The sequence below is a fragment of the Lampetra fluviatilis genome, chromosome 38 (assembly GCF_964198595.1).
Source record: "Lampetra fluviatilis chromosome 38, kcLamFluv1.1, whole genome shotgun sequence".
NCBI classification, from domain to species: Eukaryota; Metazoa; Chordata; class Hyperoartia; order Petromyzontiformes; family Petromyzontidae; genus Lampetra; species Lampetra fluviatilis.
This window is the reverse complement of record NC_136312.1, coordinates 859,635-878,116: the sequence shown is the minus strand read 5'-3', so window position 1 is coordinate 878,116 and position 18,482 is coordinate 859,635. Positions and strand designations below refer to the sequence as shown.

Here is an 18,482-nt window from a genome sequence, read left to right as displayed (position 1 = left end):
CTTTCGCGACCAATATCATCCATAAGAGGTTTTTTGGGTTAGATAAGAGGTTTTTTGGGTTAGATCGTGTAAATATATAAATGTGTCGTTAAAACCCGCCACCACCCGACACAGCCAACTAGTAAGGGTTGTCACGTAAACAGAACGTGCCAATTCGTCACTAGCCAAGCCACAACATTTACAATCTGAGTACGACGTTTCGCCAGTAATTACAACTAGCTTCATCAGGCGACAGCCAGATTTGTGGAGAAGTCCACCTGTTTCGTTCCTTATATAAAGGTGTAGATGTGGTGACCCCACTTATGCGCTCTTGCGAAAAGTGGGGGGGGGGGGGGGCGATTAATGAGTCAACCCTACATTATGCATGTGCATTATGCGAGCCCTTTGATCTTGTCCTTTCACGTCCATTGTGTGTATTAAAAAATATGTATTACCGAAACTATCAACAGAAGGTGTCTACAGGATTAACTGCACTTGTGGCAAATGTTATGTTGGGCAAACAGGACGAATGATCAGCACGAGACTAAAAGAACATCAGAGAAATCTTAAATTCTCCCAAATACAACTGTCAGCAGTAGCAGAACACGTGTGCCAACAAGGTTTGATTTTTATGTTGAAGTTTTGTGCAAAACTAGCTACTACTGGCCAAGACTAATTAGATAATCTATCGAAATTTAAATAAAGAAAAATAATTTAACCGTTCAGATAGCTACCGACTGAGTGCTGCGTGGAAGCGAATAATCAAATAATACATTATTTAAATGGATGCCTATACAGGCCACCATACTTCAATAGGGATTATCGTTGGTAGGGATATTTTAATACACACAATGAACAGGAAGGTTAAGTTCAAAGGGCTCGCAAAATGCGTATGCTTAATGGACGTTGACTCATTAATCGCCTCTCCCCCACTTTTCGCAAGAGCGCAGAAGCGCGGTCACCACCTCTACGCCTTTATATAAGGAACGACACAGGTGGACTTCTCCACAAATCTGGCTGTCGCCTGTTGAAGCTAGTTGTAATTACTGGCGAAACGTCGTACTCAGATTGTAAATGTTATGGCTTGGCTCTCCAATACACCGGCGTGCTGTACTAGTGACGAATTGGAATGTTCTGTTTACGTGACAACCCTTACTAGTTGGCTGTGTCGGGTGGTGGCGGGTTTTAACGACACATTTATATATTTATGCGATCTAACCCAAACAACCTCTATTATGGATTTGTGGCTTATGTTTGTGGTGGTTGGGTGTTTGTGGTCTGTGCCCACCGCGTGATGCCCGCCTGCAGCGTGGAACGTGTCCGAGGTGTGTGACGTTCGCAACCCGATCCCAGCGGCGGGGCCCGCGCGCCTCCGCTACCTGCGCCTCGACGACAACGAGCTGAGGGCCCTGAGCACCACCGAGATCATCATCTGCTTCCCGCTCCTCCACGCCTTCATGATCTGACGAGGTGACGCGAGCTCACCGCCACCATTAATATCATCATCGTCATCACAAATCAAGGTCGTCGTCATCCTCATCATCGTGAACATAATGATGATCACCCATATCATCACGAATCAAGATCATCATCATGATCGTCGCAATGGTTATAGCGAGATGACCACCGATATAATCTGAGTCATTTAAAGAGGACAGCTTGTCACGAGGTTATTGATCATCATCATCATCACCAGGCCACCATCACTCTGAGATAGTGAGTTCGTCACCACCATCACCACGAGGTCGTCGTATTCTCCTTCTTCATCACCACCACCACCACCAACATCACGGGGAGGTATCGCAAAACTAACGCCTCTCGTTTCTCCTCAATTGGCTCCCCCCCCATCGCCTCCGTATGAGTTGTTCGGCTTACAGAGGGGTAAGAGGTGCAGCCCAGCAGCTGCTTTGGCCTCCCCCCTTCCATGCTGTGGTTCTCCACGTCTCGGCGTGAGACCCCCCCCCCCCCCACAAAAGTAATCCCACACCTCCGATTAGCACGGTCGGCTATGTACGGTGGCAAAGAAGTTCAACGTACATCAACATACGTGCGTCTGAGGCGTACAACACCGTCTGCGCGTGTGGCATTGAGAGAACAAAATGTAGAAATATAATGGGCAACGTTTCGGGCAATGCCCCCCCGCCCCTTCTTCACAGCGCGTGAATAGAGTGGATGAGTTGGAGACTTGTTTACACCACGCGGAGGTGGTGGGGGGCAGGGCTGATAACAATCACATTCGAGACGTCTTTACTGACGATGAGCGGTTTGTAAATTGGGCATAGGAAGAGTTACGCGAATAGAGTAATAATGAGAGTAATCGTTATAATGATAGCAATAATAGTAATAGTTAGAGGCATAAAATAGAGTCATAGTTACGCAAATAGAGTGGCTATTGAGTAGCAAACACCTTGAATAATCAAAAACCTATTAAAACCAAATACACTCATTCATGCTAAAAGTGTATGTGCTATGAAGGGCTGCTGCTCGAAACGTCGTCTATTCTATTTCCCCCCATTTAAGACGACGCACGCACGGGGTCTAATGACGAAAGCGATGGTTGTTAATCTCACGATGATTGAGATACTGGCGACCCAGATATGGTGATGATATCATGACAATGTTGATAATGGTGATAGTGTAATACGATGGGGATTATGTAAATCATGACGGATGATCATGGCGATCATCATGATTATAAACATGGCGATCATCATGATTGTAATCATGGCGATCATGATTGTAAACGTAGCGATCATTATTGTAATCATGGCGATCATCATGATTGTAATCATGGCGATCATCATTATTGTAATCATGGCGATCATCATGATTGTAATCATGGCGATCATCATGATTGTAAATCATTGCGATCATGATTGTAACCGTGGCGATCATCATGATTGTAACCGTGGCCGATGTGCTATAATGGGCCACTGCCCGAAACGTTGCCCATTATATATTTCCCCTCCTGAAGACCCCCACACGCACACGGTGGTGGTGGTGTTGACACGGAACGCGCCGAGTCGTTGTTGGCTGTCCTTGTGCACCACTGCCAATAATCACAAGGTCAACATCATCATTACCGTAATCACCACCACCACCATCATCTCGCTGCTCGCCTGTCCCTGTGTCGACTGTCCTGACCTCAGGTCGCCTCTTAAAAAACTCTTCAACGGTTCGAATCCAAATTTGAATGTCACCAGAATCATTCTCATCCTTCTGCTCGTCCCACCGCCATTGCAACCACTCCACCCTTTGTCCCGACCATAACCCAAACCACTACTCGTTACGCACGCCCACGGTCCCGTGTGTTACCACCTCTCCGTTGAATTGATTTGAACGTTGTTTAAATGTGTGTAACGGCTTTCCTACGCACGCGTGGCGACGACGTTTACACGCCACGCGGGTGAGGATGGCTCTCCTCGATCTCTCTTTGTCCATCTCTGTATCTCTATCAATTTCTATATCTGCATATCTCTCTCTCTCTCGCATAACCTCCCCCCCCAGGCCCGCCGCATGAGCGTGCGAGGCGTCGTCTTCGTCGGTGCGCTCGTTTATCTCGGTGCTCTAGTTGCTTGATTATTTGTTTGCTAAGTTTTAGCGCAGGGGTGGGGGAAGCAAACCGTGACGTCACCTCACACGACCCGTGACGTCACCTCACACGACCCGTGACGTCACCTCACACGACCCGTGACGTCACCTCACACGACCCGTGACGTCACCTCACACGACCCGTGACGTCACCTCACACGACCCGTGACGTCACCTCACACGACCCGTGACGTCACCTCACACGACCCGTGACGTCACCTCACACGACCCGTGACGTCACCTCACACGACCCGTGACGTCCCCTCACACGACCCGTGACGTCACCTCACACGACCCGTGACGTCACCTCACACGACCCGTGACTTCCACATGTTCCACAGTCGCTGTAGGGCCCACCACTTTGATATCTATCTATCGCCGCAAGTCGCAACTTTTCCGCGCTTACCGGGATCGAGAGGGGGAATAATTTCCACCTCAAATTCTGGTGTCGTGCCCGGCCACGTCGCCCATCACTGCAAGGGGCCTCCTCCTCCTCGCAACTCCTCGGGGGTGGACGCGCACGCTTCACCCTGTGACCGTCTGGCCAACGGGCAAGAGGCACGGAGGCCGGGCGACACTTGAGCCATGGCCAGACGTCCACCCTTGCGCAGCCACCACGAAGTGGTTTGCAGGAAAGGGCCCCTCAACCCCCACCCCTGGTTTAGGTAACGAGCTGTCGCCGCGTCGGTTTGGGCACGCCCAGGCCACCCTCTCGTATGGTGCTTTACAAAATAAAACGTATCGGAAATCAACGACCCTGCGCTGTCCTTTGCACGCGAGCGACGGCACGTGCCCGACGTTTTGGTCACGCCGCCGGGGGCCTGGCGATTGACGACGACTGCCGTCTACCCCTCGTGCGGCGGGGAAGAGTTTCTGCACGAGGCGTCGTGGGCACGCGGTGGGCCTGAGCCGGCTCGCGGAGTGAGAGTCGCCTCCTGCTCCCCCAAGTTAGCGTCGTGAGGCCACGGTGCTCATCCTGTGTTAGAGCGGGTAGTGGAACGCCACCTTCCAGTGGTGGGGGTAAATAACTCCAAAAGGTCGTCCACTGTTGATCTTCCCCACCAAATTATAAGGGGGGGATGATGGGCAGAGTCAACCCCCCCCCCGTGCAAGCTGTGTGTGGGGGGGGGGTCTTGTGTGTGAGCGTGCGCCAGCGCCCTGAGCAACCGAGCCATTGGATTTCTGGCTAACAGCGGTGGCGTGGAGGAGGTCGTCTTCGCCGCACACGAGCACAGTACCTGGGCACGATGCGCGAACATCAGCACGCGGAAAGCCCGAAGGCTTCTGGGCATATTGTGGTGGCCACACCACCACCCTTCACAGGTGTGCCGTGCCGGCCTTCACAGGTGTCCCGTTCCGGCCTTCACAGGTGTGCCGTGGCGGCCTTCACAGGTGTGCCGTGGCGGCCTTCACAGGTGTGCCGTTCCGGCCTTCACAGGTGTGCCGTTCCGGCCTTCACAGGTGTGCCGTGCCGGCCTTCACAGGTGTGCCGTTCCGGCCTTCACAGGAGTGCTGTGTCGGCCTTTACAGGTGTGCCGTGGCGGCCTTCACAGGTGTCCCGTTCCGGCCTTCACAGGTGTGCTGTTACGGCCTTCACGTGCTGCTCGCTCTCCGCGCTTGCTCCAACAAGCCCATTCAAGGCTACAGAGGGGCGGGGGATCTTTGTCTTGTTAGGGCTCGATGGTATCTTGTTAATGAGGTGCACGAGAACAAGGGAGCTTTGTACAACCCGCCCGGAGCGATATCGAAGGTGAACAATGCCCCCCAATTCACCTGCAGCCTCCCCCATGCCATCCTTGCCGCACGCATGGCTGGAAAAGGCATTCGCCAAACCCCCATTGACCAGCATGGGTGAGGCAGTCAAACAACCCTCATGATTGACATGCCTTGAGGAGGCCTTCATCCAATAATTGCCACATGGCTGTAGTAGCAATTCAATGTAACAGATGAGACGGTCCGACGGTGTTTCTGGCTATTATGAGATAAAGAAAAAAAACGTGAAAATGCATTCACCTTGGGAAGCGGTCTTAAGGCCATTTTCAGGAGAATGCTGCTGCCGCTGCTGCTGCCACATTGCGTTGTTTGGCCGTGAATTCCCCGAGCGGTGAGAGTTTGGCTTTGCGTGGGGAGGAAGCTCGGAGGACACGGAAAAAAACCCCACCACGCGCACGAAAGACTCCGCTCAGACGGATTCAAGAATCTGGCGCATCTCCTGCTCACCTCATAGTCCCAACACCCCACAACCATGCACACTGCTGCACCAAGCAGCAGGGAAACATCATCCCGGATGCAAGCACGCGTGCAGCCCGATCTTCACGGGTGAAGCTCTCCATACGGAGCAGGGCTGCGTGTGAAACCCACAGCGCTGTATTTATTATTGTTATTACTACAATACCATCGCGATTATTTAAATACATAGGCAGCTGAAACACAGCAAGCACAAATTGCCACCCCTTCACCCACCGCAGTCACATATATACACACATGTACACTGCCCTGTCCCACTGGCACATCCGGGCCACGCTGACGCGGGGTGATGATGCGCTGCTGCTGCTGGACTCACGAGGTGTCCCAATCTGACTCGGGGCCAAGCAGGGCCAGGGGCAGGGAAAATGACCGGTTCACACGTACGTGACGTCGGTCGGTACGCAGGTGGGGTTCACGCAGCATCACCGTGTCACGCCACCCGCGTTTCCTCTCGTTCACCGCACGCGCGTGACGTCAGTCAGCACGGCTCGGCTTCCACAGTGGAAAAATAAACCGACCAGGCGCCCCCCGACGCGGCCCGATTTGCCGTCTCCCCGTCTCCCCTAGACCGTCACCCCGTAGGCGTCACCCCGAGGCCATCTCCCCCGCCCCACGGGGCATTGTGCGCCACGAGGGTCCTCGGGAGGGGGCCCGCAGTGGGACTAATAAATAACATTGCACATCTCGGCTGAAACGCGGGCGAGGCCGAGGCCTGTCTTTTGCGTGGCCCACCAACCTCCACACCTGGTGGCTCGGCAAGGCAGGGGGATGCGGTGGAGCGCCAACGAGTGGTTCGAATCGTGGCGAGCGTCATCTGGAGGTGACCAACGTCACGCCGCCTCCTTCACACTCGCGTCCCTGTTTAGTTTATCCCATCCCTGTTTAGTTTATCCCATCCCAATCAGCCAAATGGCCGTCTCCGGACCAGTTTCGACATTAAGGGGGGGGTGGGGGTTCTCTGAGACACTGAAACCGGTCGAGAGGTTTTCTCTTGTTAAACCAATGCTGCTGAAATTACGGACTCACCGACAGCAGAACATACAGTTCAGAACATGCGGCACAGAACACACAGTACAGAATGTGTGGTACAGAACACACAGTACAGAACGTGCGGTACAGAACACACAGGAAAAAAGTGCTCACATTGGGAAGAACGGAAAGACCTCACAGTTCAACAAAAGGAGCTAGGAATGCCACCTCGACTGGCTCAACGAGCCAGGCCATGTGCGGGCAGGAAGAACCCCTCGCGTTGCCACAGCGGGGTGAGCTGCCCGCGTCCCGAGTGACCTGGACGGGTGGCAACGACCAGCGGACACACGCGGGGACGAGTTCCGGGCGAAGAGAGGCACGGCATGCGGGGCGAATGCACGGCGTGGACAAGGACAGAGTGCGCGGGGAGCGACGCTTGCGGGAACCGGAGGCACGGCAGTGGGAGCGATGGAAGAGTGAATGCGATCGAGTGAAAGAATGGTGAGTGAGTGGCCGAGCAGGTAGGTAAGTGAGCACATGAGTGGGTATGTGAGAGAGAACGCGTGGGTGAGTAGACACAAGAGTGATGAGGTAAGGGGGTGAGTGAGCGGGTGAGAGTGGGTAGGTGAACGAGTGGGTGATTGTGTGAGTTGTGACCTGCAGTGTGGTGGTGGTTGAACACAGCACGGTGGTGGTGGTGGTGGTAGTGGTGGTAGTGGTGGTTGTTGAACAAAGTGCGGCGGTGGTTGTTGAACACAGTGCGGTGGCGATGGTGGTGGAGAGGTGCCCCGATACACTGATGGCATCTCAGAGCGCTTAACATCAACGCATTGCAACACAGGCGGGGTTAGGGGGGTGCTGGATCGCCAAGTGTTCCGTCCAAGGGCATCCCCCAGTGGCAGCTGTCTCCATGTGTGGCATAAGTGTGCTGCCACTTGGGGCACGGAGTGATCCCAAGGAACGCTGAACACGGTGGACACTGCCAACGGTGGACACTGCCCATGGTGAACACTAACAAGGGTGGACACTAACCAGGGTGGACGCCGCCCTTGGTGGACATTGGCAGCAGTTTCCACTGTCGCAGTACAGAGCGACGAACCAAACGAGCGATCGCGCGACCCGCTGGGACGGGGTGGGGGGGGTCTCTTTCCGCTAGCGCCGCAGACGTCGCCACCATCGCCGCCGTTACTCTGGCGGCGTCGGGGGCCAGCGGAGGAGGCCGGTGAGGGCCCCGCGTGAACGCCAAGCCACGGCCAGCACGGCGGCCAGCACGGCGGTGGCGGCGACGCGGGCGCGCGTGCGCAGCAGCGGCGTCAGGAAGCCGGCGGCCGTGGAGACGAAGACGAGCAGCACGGCGACGAGCGCCAGCAGCACGTTGATGAGCTTGCCCAGCAGCGCCCGCGCGTCGCCCGCACAACCCTCCAGCCCCTCCAGCTGCACCACTTGCTGCTGCTGTTGCTGCAGCTCCAGCTTGGAGACGCGCGTCTGGCAAGACTCGAGGGCCTCCTGCACGCACGCGCGGGCGGGCGGGTGGATGAGCGGTTCAGTGAGCGAGTGGGCGGCTCGGTCGGTGGTTGGGTGGTGCAGGATGGTAACGCTGTGGTGGCTGTGAAATATGCCATCAGGGGAAGGCCAATTCCATCGGCTGATCCCCTCATGGTGCTTGCAGCCACCACAGCGGCCAACGGGAGCTCTGGAAGGGTGCGAGGGGGTGGTAACACCTCCACCTTCAATTCAATTTCGACAAAACCACAATATAAATATCTAATTAAGCTTGTTCCGGAGGCCCTGGGGGGACAGGCCACGACGTCTCCTGGCCAAACCCCATTTGGGGCAGCCAGGTTCTTCCATAAACGTAAAATGTCCGAATGCTCACTGCGAAGGAGAGGCTGCCACTCCTCTGTCAGGAGCTGGACCAGTACCACCTGGATCTCTGTGATATTCAGGAGGTCCGGTTGACTAGCCCTGGCTCCAGTCACCATGAGGGGTGGACAGTCCTTGACTCCGGGCAGACTGCCAAACAACAAAGGAATAGAGGGGGAATGGGAGCATGGTGGTGAGGTGTGGGAAGCTCTAAGCCCCAGGCTACTGTGGGCTTGTCTCCCCATCAACGCAATGCGAGGAATGGTGGAGGTGTTTGTGGCATTTGCCCCCACCGAAAATGAACATCAGTGGAGGGATGCAGGCAAGGCCGATGAGTCAGATGCCCTCTATGACCTCATGTCCCAGGTGATAGCTAAAGTGGCCCCTCGGGAAAGAGTCATCCTGTAGGGTTATTTTAATTCTTGAGTTGGTCATGATGCTGGCACCTGGACTGGAGTGATTGGAAGGCATGGGCCAGATCAGCTCAATAACAACGATAGGAGGCTGCTACACTTCTGTGGAGCCCATAGGCTTGTAATTACCAACACTCTGTTTTGGCATCGGCGCATCCACACAACATCATGTATGCATGCCGGGTCCAAGCAAAAACATCTGCTGGACTATATAGTGATGGAACAACTGATGCGGGCCCATATCCTTGACACCAGGACCTACTATGGAGCTGATCTGCCCACTGGCCATCGGCTTGTCATCTGTAAGATGCACCTGCCATTCTTCCACTCGGGTGGTGGTTGTCCATCTAGGACCCCATTCAAACCCACAGTGGTCTGGTCTCAGCTAGCTGATGAAAGTTGCCTTCAGCTGGGGTTGGCATTGCCCTCCTCCTCCTGATGCTGCATTGGGTACGTGGTGCAAACCTCCCCAGAGACCGTGGCTGATGGAGGTGTTCTGGCTGGCTAATAAAAAGCGAGAGGCCCACTCCCACTGTCTACAGCATCCCACGTCAGAGGTTCGGAAAACTGTGTGGTGTTGTAAGGATGAGTGGTGGTCTGGTTTGCTGAGGTGATGGAATCTGCCTCAGTAGCCCGAGATCATAAATCACTCTTTAATTCCATAAAAAAAGTTACTTTTAGCACAGGCGTGGGCAAACTTTTGGCTCGCGGGCCACAATGGGTTCTAAAATTTGACAGAGGGGCCGGGCCAGGAACAGATGGATGGAGTGTTTGTGTGAACTAATATAAATGACATGTAAAATCATTACATGAAAGGATTTGGCCTTTAACAGGTAGCAAAGCATTTATTTGCAAGGCAATTTAACAAATTGCACAAACATGAACAATACAAAAACATGTCGTAACGTGACTGATCAAACATCATGAAAACATCTGAGGCCTGCGCCAAACCAATTACCTCACTTTAACTTCTTTATTATCTACATTAACAGGTTAGAGCAGCCACGCAGGCTGTGTGTCGGAGATTTGGCTCCAACCTCGCTGCAGAAACACATCATCACTTTCAGTGTTAGTGGGAACAGTGTTGTTGATCTCCCATTTTTGCCAGTGCATCCAAGTCTGGAGTTATTTTGGTTGTGGCAATTCTCAGGATAGATCTGAGGTGCTGATCCGTTAACTTTGATCTGTGACGGGCTTTGTTGGCGTTCATAACGCTGAATGTCTACTCACACACATAAGTCAAGCCAAACAAAGTCAGTATCTTCTGTGCAGTCCTCCGGAGGTTTGGAAACGTGGCTCTGTTAAGTGAAGCATAAAAGTCATTCAGTTGAACTTCTCCTTTAGGACGGAGTCAGACTGAAGATTTATCAGTTCCAACTGCAGCTACTGTGGTGCTGTTTCAGGGTCTTGTGACAGGGGACAGGACACCAGTTGAAGTGACTGTTCAATGTTTTCAAAATCAGAGAACCTACGGCAGAATTCTCCGTGCAGGTCCTCAAGTGATTTGCTGTATTTTTTTGCGTTTCGCGGTGCCTCTTCCTGCATGGCAAGTGTGGGGAAATGAGCAAAAGATTTGTTCACAATTTGTCCGGAGAACAAAGTGAGCTTGGATTTGAAGGCTTCCACATGTTTGTACATGTCGTGAACAAACTGATCTTTTCCCTGCAGTTTCACATTCAGCTCATTCATGTGTGAAAATATTTCCACAGCAAACGCAAAGTCACTAAGCCAGTTCTTGTCGCTTAGCTCAGGGAATTCGTCAGATTTCCCCATCAGCTCCAAAAATGCGATGAGGTCCTCTTTCAGCTCCCACACTCGTTGTAACTCTTTCCCCAAACTTAACCAGCGGACACGAGAGTGGTACAGCAAGTCCTGATGATCCGCATCAGTTTCCTCCAGGAAGGTAATAAACTGACGGTGCTGAAGTCCCCTTGCTTGTATAAAGTTCACAAGTTTTACGACTGGATTCACGACATGATTAAGCTGCAATACAGACTTACACAGGGATTCCTGATGGATGATGCAGTTGAAGGAAAATAAGATCCTGGACAGGGTTTTCCTCTTTCACTTTATCCTGGATTCCTTTCAGCAGCCCAACATTTTTTCCAGTTAAATTTGGCGATCCATCCGTTGTGACATTGACAAGTTTACTCCAAGGAAGCGTCATTCTTTCGATGACAGCAGATACCTGGTTATACAAGTCCTCCCCGCGTTGTTCCTTTCAGGGACTCCATGGTCAAAAACTCCTCTGTTATCGCAAAACTGTCGTCAATGCCTCGGATAAAAATGAGGAGCTGAGCAGTGTGTTTGACGTCCGTACTTTCATCCAGTGCTAGTGAATATAATTCAAAGGAATAAGACTTTTTGTTTCATTGACTGGCTATATTTTTATCAATCAGTTCCACACGGCGAGTCACAGTCCTGCGTGATTAACTGACTTTTTCAAATTTGCTTTTGATCTCCGCACACAAGATGTCTGCTGTCTGTACCATGCATTCTTTTACAAATTTGCCTTCAGAGAAAGTGGTAATGAGTGGTAATGTTGGTGAGAAAGTTTTAAATAAAATTTAAATCGAAGTGAAGAAGGAAATTATTGAAAAGTTCGTATAAGTAATGATTTTTCAAACTTTAATTATGTTTTCTGTGCTTAAAACTTTTAAAAAAAACTGTGGGGTCTAGAACGGACTCGTGAAATTCGGAGAGAACTGGGAGTTAAGTTTTGTTTGTTTTGTTGAATTACACAAAGCGTAACAGTTATGTATATAACGTTTGTTATATTAAATTCCTCGTAAGATATTAATTTTGTGAGTGTAGTCATACCCCTCCCCCTCATTCAAGCCGTAATTTAGAGAACGAAAGCGCCGAGTACGTAAATCGCTCACGTAAGAACCCGTTAATCTCTTCTCACATCGTTCATACGATGATGCGGTGAAGTAAACGTTCATACGATATTACGGTGAATGTTTCCAAAAACAATACTGTACCCAAATATTACTGTTAACTTACTTTCAATAGAAACATGAATTGCTCATACGAATATTCTCTCTCTCTCAGAATCGACCGACTGATGTAGCAGACGAAACAATCATCTTGTTGAACCATTCTAAACCTTGATGCGGCAATGTTAGTTTTCCCTGTTGTTCAAGGTTTTCTCAGTGTTATTCAATGTTTTTACATTTAGTATACTATTACACTGATTTCTATGGCATAATTAACTATTTTTGTGCTTAATAATCTTAAAAAAACTATTTATATACAGTTCGTAGGAGTCTGGAACGGATTAATCGTATTTACATACAATCCAATGGGGAAATTAGGTTCGAGTCATGACCAAACCAGTTGCGAACAAAGTTATGGAACGAATTATGGTCGTGACCAGATGTTCTCCTGTACACCACTCCCGGTCAAAGTGCGCTAACTATTGGGGAAATGGGGGCATTACAGGAGGAAGGTAAAATTTAATTTAATAATAATATTTGGACAAGTTCGGCGGGCCGGATTAAAAAGCCCAACGGGCCGTATACGGCCCGCGGGCCGTGCTTTGCCCATGTCTGTTTTAGCACCACACCTATCACTGACTGTGATGTTTAAATCCTACCTGCCTATGTCAGCTGTTATTTCCGGCTCTCTGTCTCTCTCTCTATACCTCTCTCTTAGATCTCTCATGCTCACATGTCCGTTGCATTGCACTCTCATGCTCACATGTCCTTAGGATTGCACTCTCATGGTGCTAAGCTCTCATTAACACTGCTGTTGTGCGCATATGCAGGCATGATACTCTTATGCGGCGACGGAAGCTCATTTCATGGTAATCTCTCTCCCTAATCCCTTTCTCCTCAATCTCCCCCATTAACACAACTGACGTGCTTGCGTCCGGGGGTGGAATTCCTTTCCAGCTCAGACCCCGCTTGCTTGCCCATCGCCGCATATATAACCTCTTGTTGTAAGAGCTCTCTCGCTAGTTCACCAGTTCCACTGCTGGATTCATTTTTTTTCCGCCTGAGGACGACCGCTTGTGTTGCGATCGAAACGTCGTGATCTATTTTATTTATACCTACGTGACTTTACCGAAAGAACCAAAGAGTATGGATTCCTGCAGTCACGAAAGCTTCAAATCATCATTATAACAGTCTGGACCACCGGATGGGTTCCGCAGGATTGAAAGGATGCTGTGGTGGTCCCCCTCTTCAAGAAGAAGAACCGCAGAGACTGTAACAACTACAGGGGCATCTCCCTCCTTAGTGTGCCAGGAAAGGTCCTGGCAAGGATTATTCAACATCGCCTTGCTAGGTACGCCGAGGAGAGGCTTGCGGAGTCCCAATGTGGCCAGACCAGGGCGGTCCTACACAGATGGCATTTTCTGTGTCCGTCTGCTACAGCAGAGATGTAGGGAATTTCAGCAGGACCGACATCTCTGCTTTATTGACCCGGTCAAGGCCTATGATACCATCAATAGGTCTGGGCTCTTGGTTGTTCTTCATGCTTTCGGAGTCCCTGATTCTCTGCTCACAATCAGTAAGGACCTTCATGAAGGTGGGCAGGCCTGGATAAACTACGTGGTCAGGAGCATCGCGCACCGCGATTCCCTCTTTACCTTGGGATAAAGAACAGGGATGTTCTCTGGCTCCTATTTTATTTACCATATATTTCGACCACGTTGTTAGATAAGCTTTTCATGGCTGTACCGGAGGAATTTACATCTGGTACAGATACAATGGGAGGCTGATCAATACCCGGGTACGGTCAAGGGATGGCTCCCTATTGGTCAACCAGGTTACGTATGCTGATGATCTGCTGATTGCTGCTTACTCAGAGAATGAGTTGGAGGTATTCCTGCCCCATCTCTTTTTGTGCCACTAAGAGGTGGGGCCTTACCCTCAGCCCCTACAAAAACCAAGCACCTGCCTGGGTATTTTGTATCATCAAACACTCCACCCCTTCACCTCCACATTGGTGGTGAAGCAGTTGTGGAAAGAGTGGAGAGTATCCAATACCTATTCAGTGTGCTTATGGTCAGCTCCAGTTTGACAGCAGAAGTCTCGCTCAGAATCAGTCGAGCTGCATTATGCTTCCATCAGCTGCGTAATGCTGTGTGGAAGCTACCTGGCCTGTCACTCCACATGAAGCTTCAGGTCTTCTCGGCTATGGTAATGCCCTCCTTCATCTATGCTTGAAAAACATGGACCCCTCCTAATGGAACATCTTCGACAATTAAACATATTCAAGCTGGCCTGATTACAATCTATCTTGGGTTTAACCAGGCTGGATTGTGCGAGGAGCTCACAAATTCTTGAAATATCTGGACAAAGTCCCATCGGTAAGCTCCTTTGGCAGGCAAGGCTGCGTTGGCTGGGTCATGTAGCCCGCATGCCCAGCCACCGCATGCCTAAACAGCTTTTGTTCAGCCGGAAAGAGGGAGCTAAACGGGCATGGCAAGGGCGAGAGAAGAGACGGAGTGATGTGGAGCCAAGTGGACTTGACGATGACTGGTACCAGTCGTGTCAAGATCGGTCGCTGTGGAGAAGGCTAGTGAAGGACGCTACTAGGCAGTTGGAGGCAGTCGCCATCCAGCAACAATGGAGGGCAGAGGAGTGACGCTCACAACAATGAGGGGAGCGCCGGGAGGCTACAACACAAAAAGTTGGCACAGTGGCGGGGGGGGGGTACAGGTGGTGCATCGACCAGTCATCTCAGTCAGTCATCTCATGGCACCTGGGTCTGTCCCGAGACCTCCTGCAAGCGGGCGTTTGATACTTCACGTGGCCTTAAAGTGCACATAGCCTGGCAGAAGCGCCGTGGTGACGTCACCGCCACTTAGTGGCGAATGGCGGTTGTTGTTGCGAGTTTGGTGAGTGAGTGGGTGGGTGAGTGGGTGGGTGAGTAGGTGGGTGAGTATGTGGGTGAGTGGGTTGGTGAGTGTGTGGGTGAGTGGGTGAGTGGGTGGATGAGTGGGTGGGTGGGTAAGTTAGTGAGTGAGTGGGTGAGTGGGTCGGTGCTGGGTGGCTGGGTTAGTGGGTGGGTGGGTCAGTGGGTGAGTGAGTGGGTGGCTGGGTTAGTGGGTGGGTGGGTGAGTGTATGGTTGGGTGGGTGAGTGGGTGAGTGAGTGAGTGGAAGAATGGGTGAGTGATTGAGAGAGTGGGTGAGTGAGTGGGTGAGTGAGTGTGTGGGTGAGTGGGAAAGTGAGTGGGTAAGTGAGTGAGTGAGTGGGTGGGTGAATGGGTGAGTGGGTAGGTGAGTGACTGGGTGAGTGAGTGAGTGAATGGGTGAGTAGGTGAGTGAGTGGGTGAGTGAGTGGGTGAGTGAGTAGGTGGGTGGGTCAGTGGGTGAGTGGGTGGGTGGGTGAGTGGGTATGTGAGTGGGTGAGTGAGTGGGTGGCTGAGTTAGTGGGTGGGTGAGTGTATGGTTGGGTGGGTGAGTGGGTGAGTGAGTGGGGGAGTGATTGAGTGAGTGGGTAAGTAAGTAACTGAGTGGGTGAGTGAGTGAGTGGGTGAGTGAGTGGGTGAGTGAGTGAGTGGGTGAGTGGATAAGTGAGTGAGTGAGTGGGTGAGTGAGTGGGTGGGTGAATGGTTGAGTAGGTAGGTGAGTGTGTGAGTGAGTGGGTGGGTGAGTAGGTTAGTGACTGGGTGAGTGAGTGATTGAATGGGTGAGTGGGTGAGTGAGTGGGTGAGTGAGTGGGTGAGTAAGTGGGTGAGTGAGTGGGTGGGTGAGTAGGTGAATGACTGGGTGAGTGAGTGAGTGAATGGGTGAGTAGGTGAGTGAGTAGGTGGGTGGGTCAGTGGGTGAGTGGGTGGGTGGGTGAGTGGGTATGTGAGTTGGTGAGTGAGTGGGTGGCTGAGTTAGTGGGTGGGTGAGTGTATGGTTGGGTGGGTGAGTGGGTGAGTGAGTGGGAGAGTGATTGAGTGAGTGGGTAAGTAAGTGAGTGGGTGAGTGAGTGAGTGGGTGAGTGAGTGAGTGGGTGAGTGAGTGGGTGGGTGAATGGTTGAGTAGGTAGGTGAGTGTGTGAGTGAGTGGGTGGGTGAGTAGGTGAGTGACTGGGTGAGTGAGTGATTGAATGGGTGAGTGGGTGAGTGAGTGGGTGAGTGAGTGGGTGAGTAAGTGGGTGGGCATGGCAAGGGCGAGAGAAGAGACGGAGTGATGTGGAGCCGAGTGGACTTGACGATGACTGGTACCAGTCGTGTCAAGATCGGTCGCTGTGGAGAAGGCTAGTGAAGGACGCTACTAGGCAGTTGGAGGCAGTCGCCATCCAGCAACAATGGAGGGCAGAGGAGTGACGCTCACAACAATGAGGGGAGCGCCGGGAGGCTACAACACAAAAAGTTGGCACAGTGGCGGGGGGGGGGGGTACAGGTGGTGCATCGACCAGTCATCTCAGTCAGTCATCCCATGGCACCTGGGTCTGTCCCGAGACCTCCTGCAAGCGGGCGTTTGATACTTCACGTGGCCTTAAAGTGCACATAGCCTGGCAGAAGCGCCGTGGTGACGTCACCACCACTTAGTGGCAAATGGCGGTTGTTGTTGCGAGTTTGGTGAGTGAGTGGGTGGGTGAGTGGGTGGGTGAGTATGTGGGTGAGTGGGTTGGTGAGTGTGTGGGTGAGTGGGTGAGTGGGTGGATGAGTGGGTGGGTGGGTGGGTAAGTTAGTGAGTGAGTGGGTGAGTGGGTCGGTGCTGGGTGGCTGGGTTAGTGGGTGGGTGGGTCAGTGGGTGAGTGAGTGGGTGGCTGGGTTAGTGGGTGGGTAGGTGAGTGTATGGTTGGGTGGGTGAGTGAGTGGAAGAATGGGTGAGTGATTGAGAGAGTGGGTGAGTGAGCGGGTGAGTGAGTGTGTGGGTGAGTGGGAAAGTCAGTGGGTAAGTGAGTGAGTGAGTGGGTGGGTGAATGGGTGAGTGGGTAGGTGAGTGACTGGGTGAGTGAGTGAGTGAGTGAATAGGTGAGTAGGTGAGTGAGTGGGTGAGTGAGTGGGTGAGTGAGTGGGTGAGTGAGTGAGTAGGTGGGTGGGTCAGTGGGTGAGTGGGTGGGTGGGTGAGTGGGTATGTGAGTGGGTGAGTGAGTGGGTGGCTGAGTTAGTGGGTGGGTGAGTGTATGGTTGGGTGGGTGAGTGAGTGGGGGAGTGATTGAGTGAGTGGGTAAGTAAGTAAGTGAGTGGGTGAGTGAGTGAGTGGGTGAGTGAGTGAGTGGGTGAGTGGGTAAGTGAGTGAGTGAGTGGGTGAGTGAGTGAGTGGGTGAGTGTGTGAGTGAGTGGGTGGGTGAGTAAGTGGGTGAGTGAGTGGGTGGGTGAGTAGGTGAATGACTGGGTGAGTGAGTGAGTGAGTGAATGGGTGAGTAGGTGAGTGAGTGGGTGAGTGAGTGGGTGAGTGAGTGGGTGAGTGAGTAGGTGGGTCAGTGGGTGAGTGGGTGGGTGGGTGAGTGGGTATGTGAGTTAGTGAGTGAGTGGGTGAGTGAGTGGGAGAGTGATTGAGTGAGTGGGTAAGTGAGTGGGTGAGTGAGTGAGTGGGTGAGTGAGTGAGTGGGTGAATAAGTGGGTGGGTGAATGGTTGAGTAGGTAGGTGAGTGTGTGAGTGAGTGGGTGGGTGAGTAGGTGAGTGACTGGGTGAGTGAGTGATTGAATGGGTGAGTGGGTGAGTGAGTGGGTGAGTGAGTGGGTGAGTAAGTGGGTGAGTGAGTGGGTGGGTGAGTAGGTGAATGACTGGGTGAGTGAGTGAATGGGTGAGTAGGTGAGTGAATGAGTGAGTGAGTGAGTGGGTAAGTGGGTGAGTGGGTGAGTGTGCTGCGGGGCCGGCGTGCGTACCTGTGTGTCGCGCGCCCTCTCGTAGGCCTGGTACGCCACCTTCTCCTCCATGCTCACCAGCTCCTGCCTCAGGTTCATCATCTCATTCTGGTGGAGTTCCGTGAGGTCGCTCAACTGCTCCTCCAGACGCTCGAACCTACGGACATTACAACAATAATGTTAAACAATACCACTACAACAAACACGTTGAAATAATAATAAGTCCCCAACCGCCGAGCGCAGAGGTTAGGGGCGTTGAGCCAGCACCGCTGGGAGCCTGGGCTCCAGTCCAGGTTTCATCATCAGCTATAGACTCACACAGAGACCCATAGACTCACAGAGACCCACATACTCACACAGAGACCCATAGACTCACACAGAGACCCATAGATTCAGACTGAGACCCACAGACTCACACAAGAGACCCATAACTCACACAGAGATTGGTAGACTCAAAGAGACCCATAGGCTCACAGAGACCCACAGACTCACACAGAGACAGATTGTCATTAATAGCGCTCCCAAGATGCAGTGAACTGCAGCTCTTATCACGAGTTGCTTCTTCTTTCGTATGGCTGATGTAAATGCAAAGTAACAACTACAAAGTCTGTGTTCACACCATAGTGACCACATAGTGTGACCACAGTCCCACACCACA

The 18,482-nt window shown here is 52.1% G+C and overlaps 2 protein-coding genes across 2 annotated transcripts in view; one reads left to right on the top strand and one right to left on the bottom strand.

Moving 5' to 3' along the window:
- The window catches only part of LOC144945542 (keratocan-like), a 33,056-nt gene extending 28,743 nt beyond the window's left edge, over positions 1-4,313 (top strand). The window contains exon 3 of the mRNA XM_078873999.1: positions 1,288-4,313. Within this exon, the coding sequence (XP_078730125.1) occupies positions 1,288-1,445 (158 nt within the window). The 3' untranslated portion in view covers positions 1,446-4,313. The remainder of the gene's footprint in view (positions 1-1,287) is intronic.
- Positions 4,314-5,921: 1,608 nt separating this feature from the next.
- LOC144945544 (transmembrane and coiled-coil domains protein 1-like) overlaps positions 5,922-18,482 on the bottom strand; it is a 40,911-nt gene continuing 28,350 nt past the window's right edge. Inside the window, exons 7-8 of the mRNA XM_078874002.1 lie at positions 17,846-17,981; positions 5,922-8,292 (exon numbers count right to left, since the gene is read on the bottom strand). Coding sequence (XP_078730128.1) covers positions 7,972-8,292; positions 17,846-17,981 — 457 coding nt within the window. The 3' untranslated portion in view covers positions 5,922-7,971. The remainder of the gene's footprint in view (positions 8,293-17,845; positions 17,982-18,482) is intronic.